The sequence below is a fragment of the Chelonus insularis genome, unplaced genomic scaffold, assembly GCF_013357705.1.
Source record: "Chelonus insularis isolate UGA/USDA-ARS -01 unplaced genomic scaffold, ASM1335770v1 contig_160_pilon, whole genome shotgun sequence".
NCBI lineage: Eukaryota > Metazoa > Arthropoda > Insecta > Hymenoptera > Braconidae > Chelonus > Chelonus insularis.
In genome coordinates this window covers 261,931-270,293 of record NW_023276401.1, presented here as the reverse complement: position 1 = coordinate 270,293, position 8,363 = coordinate 261,931, and the positions used below count along the sequence as shown (strand labels likewise).

Genomic DNA, 8,363 nt, shown 5'->3' with positions numbered 1-8,363 from the left:
AATAAAGTCAACTGATCCCATACTAAGCGGAATAATAAATCATGTACATGAGAATGATTGTTAATTAATTTAAGAAAGTGAAAAAACAAACTTCCGAGAATGCTTATATACAATTTTTCTCAACCTGAATATAGTGAATTAAAACTATAAAAAAAAAAATCAAGTTGCGAATTCTGTTTTTTTAATTAGCAACATTTTTTGTTGCATTTGTTACATAAAATATTAATTCGATCATAGTTTACTGTACAGAAAAATGTTTATTTGGCATTAAAAATATATGCTAAATAATAATTCCGAATGATTTTGATTGTTCGCTTTGTAAAATAGCTATAAATTGTAACTCAAATGGAAAAATAATGAATTAAAACCGAATTCGTAATAACTTGATTTATCAAAATAATTAAACAAAGTTTAAGAGGAAGAAAACAATTATAATGTTTTAATATATGTTCCTACGACTGATCTTGAACGTAAGAAAATTTGAAACATAAATTATTAATAAAAAAAAAAAACAAGAAAAAATTCACGCCGGAACGTCCGCTTAATGCAACGCCGCTATAAAAACACGGGTCTTTCTTTGGTTTGTATTTTAACAATTGCTATGATGATTTCTGTATCGAATGATATAAATAATAAGCGTAATGCAGTAGGAAATTATTCATATGGTATTGCATATATTTAAAAAATAATATGGTATAAAGAGTGAGGATATAAACAAACTGAACGTAAATAAAAAAAGAGGTAATAAAACTGATTGCTATACAGTTCGTTGCAGTAAATTTTGACTTATTTTTATCATAATTTTGTTTAAACCATCATTATTTAATTAATTAATTACCTATTTTATTTGTTAAATAAACGTGTACATTTAACCGCGCATTCATTCAAATTATTAGTTAACGTTTTTGCCACGAGTGTCAGTACTGCATTCGAGTTGTTTCTAGTTTTTAGCAGTTGAGGTTATTTTTTTATCATCAAACAAAGTAAATTAAAATCAAGACATATTATTACTATAAAAATAGAATTAATGGGCAATGAAAAAAGTGCCCTGAGTGGGCTAGAGATAGATGAAAAAGCTATCGAAATCACAGACTTTTGGCTGCACCACAGTGCAAATTTAAATGGCGTTAATCCGCAGGTCCTGTCAGTTTTCATTAGTGAACCATCTTTACATTCATGTGCAAATTTTGGTAAACCATCACCTTTAGAGAGAGCTGCCAGAGTAAGTAGAACAATGATCTTATTTTTTATTACATTTAAGTACATATGGTAGTATAGCATAACCTATTTTTTCCCAGAACTTGATGCTCCATCGCCATCCTTGCATTTTAAAATATATTTCATCTTGGAAAAAGGGTAGCACTTATTATTTAGCTACAGAAGATGTAAAACCTCTAGCACAAGTTATTGGAACCCAAACAACACTTCAAATATGCATTGGATTGCACAGCATTCTTAGAGCTCTAATTTTCCTTCATGAAAAAGCTTTAGCTTCTCACAATAATGTTTGTAGTAGTTCAATTTATGTTACTCCTGAAGGATCATGGAAACTCGGGGGTCTTGAATATCTCTGCAGATTTTCAGAATTCAATCAAGCCTATTTGAAAAAAATTAAAAACTTTAGGTGCGAACAAGCCATTGCACCTGAAGAAGAAACAGTTACCTCAGAAGTACAGATTAATCCCATTGGTATAGATCAATATGCTTTTGGAGTATTAACAGAAGAAGTTTTACGGTTAAAAAATACTGGTAATATAAACATTCTCTTTCGGATCAATACTCGCCTGACAAAGTATCGAATAATTTAATTATTATTTTTAATTTACAGATGATGTTCCTGCCTTATTAGAATTCCGTGAACTTTGTAAGCAAAGTCTACAAAATGCAGATCCTGCACTTAGGACAAAATTATCTATATTACTAGAAAATCCATTTTTTACCCATGATTTCATAAATATACATGCTTTTTTAATGGAATTACCGTTGAAAACGGAATCAGAAAAAGAAGAATTCTTTTCGTGAGTTTTTTTCTCATAGATTCTACTTTCTCTTGTTATCTTGATAGAAAAGTATTTACTAAATTTTTTTTTCAGTAATCTAGTACCACAATTAAAGAAATTTCCTGAAAAAATAGTTGCTGAGCAACTAGGAAGACTTTTATTATCAAGGATGGTTCTTTTAGATTCTACTGCTCAATTAAAATTGTTACCTAGTGTTTTGAAGCCAAAAACTGAAAATAGTGACGATGACGACAACGGTTTATTCACCATTTCAACATTCAAAAGTTATTTAATTCCAAAACTTTTACAAATGTTTTGTGTTCGTGACACATCTATTCGATTATTTTTATTATCTCATTTAAATTCTTTTATTTATGCATTTCAAATGGATGAACTTAAAAACCAAATACTGCCGGAACTTTTAGTAGGAATCAAGGATCGAGATGACCATTTAGTTAGTATAACACTTCGAGCTTTAGCTGATCTTGTACCAATCCTTGGTGCTGCAGCTGTGATTGGTGGAAAACGTGGCAAATTATTCACCGATGGTCGTCCTAATCTTAATCAAACTCGAAGAGAAGTGAGAAATAATGTACGAATGATTGAAAATCATCATTCAATAGAGGATATTAATACAGCAGTATTAGAACTACCTGAAAGACCTTCACCTGATGGTGGAGAAGATAGAGTGGAGTCATCTTTAACGTTAGCTGAAGAAGAAACAACTTGGTCTGATTGGGATACTCATGATATTCCAAGTACAAATACTGATACATTATCAGATGAGCCATCTAAAGATATTAACAAAATGCCAGAATTGGACTCATCAAAAATTGAAGCACTGCCTAATGCTTCAAAATTTAATAAGTTAGCTTATACGAAGAAAATAATGATCTCAGATATTACAGAATTAGATATTAAGCATTCTAAGTCAATGCAGGCCATTAAAGAAGAAGTAGACTTTTTTACTGACATGGAACCAATTATTGAAAAGCCAAAAATTATACATATAGAAGAAGTAAAGAAAGAAAAAAGTGTGTTTGATGTCAAAACTAATGGAATGCAAGATGATGATGGATGGGGAGATGATTTGAATGATTGGGGTGGTGATAATTCACTTGAATTAGATGAATAAAATTAATTATGGTTGATATTTAGTAGTGTGAATGATAATAATGGTAAAAAATTTGTACATAATTCATACGATAAAATATTTGTATTTATCGTGCAATATGATTGTAATTATTTTCAATAAATCAGTTATAAATTGAATTTTATACTTTTTAAAATAATCAAACTGCTCTAATGTTAGTTCAAATTTTAGTTCTACAATTACACGCATAGTTAACAGCGCCGGAAGTACTACGTAAGTATTTTGTCAACGAGTAGTGGAGGTACCGTCTCTCTGTCTTTTCCGTAGAAAGTTGTATAGGGAGAAGTTGCATTTGCTCTTCTCTCAATTACTAAAATGGTTAGTATTTTTAATAAATATTAATTTAATTATAAACTATAACCATTTTTAATTCAATTAAAATCTTTTGTTAAGTTTTTTCTTTAATGATGTGCTATTAAAAAGTAGATATAAAACGTTATTGACAATGCCATCAGCCACGCATTCACTATCTCTAACCTTTAAATTACAATGATAAAATATGAAAAAAATTTCTTATGTAAAAAAAATATAAAATAAACTAAGTTTTAATTAAAAAAAATGTATGTTACAGGGTTTCGTAAAAGTTGTTAAGAACAAGCAATATTTTAAACGATTCCAAGTTAAATTCAAGAGGCGTCGTGAGGGAAAAACTGATTACTATGCCCGAAAACGTTTGACGATTCAAGACAAGAATAAATACAATACTCCTAAGTATCGATTGATCGTCCGTCTCTCCAATAAGAACATCACTTGCCAGGTTGCTTACTCTAGAATTGAAGGAGATAAAATTTTGTGTGCTGCTTACAGTCATGAACTTCCTAAATATGGTATCAAAGTAGGACTTACAAATTATGCTTCTGCATATTGCACTGGACTTCTACTGGCTAGAAGAGTAAGTTATCATTTAAACACATTAAAAACATGTTTAATTTATTGTTGACTTATAAATTCAAAATGATGAGACACTCAGCTCGCTTTGATACAAACATGAAGAAAAACTCATGTTCCCTAAATTTTATCATAATCTGAAAATAAATTTTATTTAAATTAATGTGAAATCTTCAGTCATAGCATAACATTTAATAGAAATATTCGTGATTTGCAGCTTTTGAAGAAATTGGGATTGGACCAATTGTACCAAGGAACAACTGAAGTAACTGGTGACGAATATAATGTTGAAGAGTTAGATGATGGCCCAGGAGCTTTTAGATGTTACTTAGATACTGGATTAATGCGTACTACCACTGGTGCTCGTGTCTTTGGAGCAATGAAAGGTGCAGTCGATGGTGGTCTTAACATTCCCCACAGGTATTTGTCATTTTTAACCTTATTATCATGATCTACTTTATTATGTGTTCAGATGATGAAAAACTGACACATGCGCGTCATCTGAGCCTCCGCGAAAGAATACCTTTTTGTGTGTGTTTTACCACATTAAGGCAATCTTAGCATCGGCATAAGATTATTATTTATTCTGATTTACAAAAAAAAAAGTTATTTGTACTGTTAATTATTTCATGAATAACACTGATTTTTTATTTTAGCACTAAGAGATTCCCTGGATATGACAGTGAATCCAAATCCTTCAATGCTGATGTTCATCGTCAACATATTTTTGCTCAGCATATTGCTAAATACATGACGCAATTGGAGGATGAAGATCCTGAAGCATACAAACGTCAATTCTCTCAGTATATCAAGCATGGAATCAATGCAGATGATGTAGGTTTATTTACAGATTTTTAAAATTCGTCCAATTAAATTGTTATGAGAATGATCAATGTCTCATTAGCGTCGCAATTGGACAAAATTAATACATCGGTATCTCATTGATAAATGCATGTTATTCAGTATTTTTCTCCTAAACCGTTGTAACATTTATAGCAAAATTTTTTAAAATCATTTTTACGTAATTTTTATTGGACTAATAAAATGATTATTTTGGTTAATTACAGATTGAAGGAATCTACAAGAAAGCACATGAAGCGATTCGTGCTAATCCAGAATACACACCTAAAGAGCGAACAAAGGAGCCTACCAAGAAACGATGGAATAGAGCCAAGCTTTCTCTTTCTGAGAGGAAGAATCGTATTGCTCAGAAAAAAGCATCTTTCCTCAAAAAACTTGAACAAGCCGAAGCTTAAAAAGCCGGCTGAAAATAATAATTTTTGTACCTCATTCGAGGATCTGAAACGTTCACAATGTCTTAAGTATATTATTTCTTTCGATATTACAATATATTTGTACGTAACATGTGAACGATGGTACGAAAATTTGGATAATAAAAAGATGTTTATCAACAATTACAATAAATCGTCCAATTCTTAATTTCTTCTGGGCTCCTGTTGTGATATAAAATTTGGAAATAATCAGCAACAATCGGAACATTAAAGAAACTTCCAAAATGAAAATTTTATTTTATAGAACAGTGATGACGTTGATTGTTTTCAAATTTTCTGTGTAATATATTTAATATTTAAATACAGTCGAATCTCTTGAACGTCTGATAATCTAGGGCTCTCGAACCTTTAAGAGCGTAATAAAATTTACAATAGAATAAAGCAAAAACTTGGGCTAATAATGTACCTGAACACTTTTAAGTACGAATTAAAATGAGTTGATCTGTAAAAATTCGTTAAAAGTGAACCTTTGAGAGATTCTATTGTACTATGGAATATGAAAAAGCTTTAAAAGAGTTTTATACTCGTTATGGGGCTGTGATACTTTTTATTTATTTTTTATTTTAGGAATCAATGCAAATTATTCAATATTTATTTTTCTAAAAATAAAACAGACTTGATAGAAATTAAATAATAAAATAGTTTTATTTTGTTCAAAATTCCCATGAACTATTACATACAATCTTTTATTTTAACTTCAAATTTAGATTATAAATTACAACTAAATTTATAATATAAAAATCACGATACATCTTCTTCAACATTACTTATAAAATTTTCAAATAAACATATGTTTGTGCATACTCATCTGTCAATAAACATTTCAAAATGGGACGGAATGGAGCCATTGGACTTTCATGGTGCCTTGTACTATAACCTCAAAATTTAGTGGAGTAATATGGCTCTATTTATAAATAACATTGATTTTGTGAATCCTGGGAAATAGTCCACTTTCATGTAGATGTTTATGAAATATCTAGCTATGTTAAATTGAATTAAGTATAAGATATACTCTAAATAATACAATAACTCTTCAAAATGTATTTGAAGGAACCAAAAAAGAAAAAGCGTGCTAATTCTCAAACTCCAATTCCATTACCATTACAATTTAGTAAGAAAAACGATGCAATTATTTATACCGCTCACTTAGGAGTGTCAGCTACGTGTATAGTAGATCATGATGAAATGATAGCTGTTCATTCAATGGTAAATAACTTTTATATTTAATTATTAATATTATTTATTATTTATCAATATCATCAACAGGGATCTTTTGGTAAAGGATCTTTATCTCGAAGCTTACCGACTTTTGGAACTCGTAAACACAATATACCTCCTTTCATCAAGGAACGTCAATGGAAACGTAGAAAACAGTGGCTAGAAGAAATAGATAAGCTACATACTGAGGCTCTTTCCTCTATGACTCACGAGAACTCTGAAATCGAAATTCAGCTGTTAGAAGAACAATCTAAGGAAAATACCAATTCAGATGAACCTATGGAAATCGTTCAAGAGGGTACTTCAAGTGCTAATGATAAATGTGATCCAGGAACCAGTCAAATAGCTAAGACATCTCAAGAAATAGATGAAGTAGTTTTAGATTCAACTGAAGATGAAGAAGTGTATGAAGTAGATGATAAAATAGACACAAATGAAATTGTACTGAGTGATGATCAGTTAGATGATTTACATTCAAATACAAGTAAAGAAGAAATGAATTTAAATGAAGTATTAGTTATGCCTGATAGCGATTCGGACACTGAAAACTATCTAACTAATATAAAACCACGTATTGAAATTGAAGGTTTCCCTGTTTCTGAAACATTACAGTTAACATTTGAAGAAACATTCTTTTTAATGTTTGGTTTAGGTTGCTTACAGTTGATTAATTTTAATGGTAAATTAATGAGTATTGTTGAAGCTTGGCGTTATTTCAACAATCAGGATCACCTTTTCTTTCCCAAATATGTTGTTTATCATTATTTTAGAAGCAAAGGTTGGGTTGTTAAACCTGGAATTCAGTTTGGTGCAGATTTTTGTACGTATTTTTATTCTTACTTTGGTATAAAAATTTTTGTTACTATCAAACTAATAATAATAATTTGTCGATGATTTATTTTTAGTATTATATAAACAAGGCCCTTCATTTTATCATGCTTCATTCATTGTGATTGTTGAAACCATTGACGGAGATAGCCTTTTAAAAATCGATAGTAAATCTTCTCGGAATATGAATTGGAGCAGTTTAACACAAATGAATCGACTATCAGAAACGGCTGCTAAAGTAAGAACAATAGTTATAATTTTGTTACATCCAAATATTATGCTCAACTAAGACATTGAATTCTTTTTTTAATTTCAGGAACTATTAATAGCACAAGTTTTATGGCCATCAACGATTCCAATATCTAGCAATTTAGTTCCGTTAGAAGCTTTATCAGACTTTACAGTTAGAGAAATTTTATGGAGGCGATGGAAACCTAATCAAAATAGCGAAGTTGTTGAGCTCGAAGAAGAGGATGATAGCTATGATGATTCGTTGTAATGGATAAAAAAAAAGTTTTTTCTTTAAAGTGGATAGCCGTGTGTTATAAATATCGTATATATTGATTTTGTAATATATATACAATGTAAATAAACAAATAATGATCTCTATTATACACATTGATGATAACCAATTTTTAATAGAGATATGTAAATTAAATCAATGACATAATAAATAAAATCGGTTTTTATAATTGTTTGAATTATGATGTGTTTCAACCACTTCAATTATTATTAGTGTTTTTATACTTCAAAAATAAAACTAAAGTTCTTTATTAAATAAATCATTTATTAATAGAATATCTGAAATAGTTATCATATGTAATTATTCGAAATATCTGTCTGAGACTTTATAATACTATCACTTTATCAGTGACTTTGTGATAATTAGCAATTAAAAAATCTGGATGGTCCACAAACTCATGATTCCATCACAATGACAATCCCACTACTGGACATTATCCAGATAATTAGCTTACTAGGAAG

At 29.7% G+C, this 8,363-nt stretch overlaps 3 protein-coding genes across 3 annotated transcripts; all 3 read left to right on the top strand.

Moving 5' to 3' along the window:
- The first annotated feature begins 878 nt into the window (after positions 1-878).
- On the top strand, positions 879-3,238 carry LOC118064119 (protein-associating with the carboxyl-terminal domain of ezrin). Its single transcript, XM_035078532.1, has 4 exons — positions 879-1,222; positions 1,299-1,749; positions 1,829-2,018; positions 2,094-3,238. The coding sequence occupies exons 1-4, from the start codon at positions 1,028-1,030 to the stop codon at positions 3,133-3,135; spliced, it is 1,878 nt and encodes a 625-aa protein (XP_034934423.1). The 5' UTR covers positions 879-1,027; the 3' UTR covers positions 3,136-3,238.
- A 134-nt stretch (positions 3,239-3,372) lies between these two features.
- Positions 3,373-5,466, top strand: RpL5 (ribosomal protein L5). The gene is made up of 5 exons (XM_035078480.1): positions 3,373-3,471; positions 3,725-4,045; positions 4,259-4,461; positions 4,698-4,875; positions 5,109-5,466. Exons 1-5 carry the CDS (start codon positions 3,469-3,471, stop codon positions 5,295-5,297), a joined length of 894 nt encoding a protein of 297 aa, XP_034934371.1. The 5' UTR covers positions 3,373-3,468; the 3' UTR covers positions 5,298-5,466.
- A 716-nt stretch (positions 5,467-6,182) lies between these two features.
- Tsen2 (tRNA splicing endonuclease subunit 2) lies at positions 6,183-8,054 on the top strand. Its single transcript, XM_035078448.1, has 4 exons — positions 6,183-6,539; positions 6,600-7,371; positions 7,457-7,617; positions 7,696-8,054. Exons 1-4 carry the CDS (start codon positions 6,372-6,374, stop codon positions 7,876-7,878), a joined length of 1,284 nt encoding a protein of 427 aa, XP_034934339.1. The 5' UTR covers positions 6,183-6,371; the 3' UTR covers positions 7,879-8,054.
- Positions 8,055-8,363: the final 309 nt, after the last annotated feature.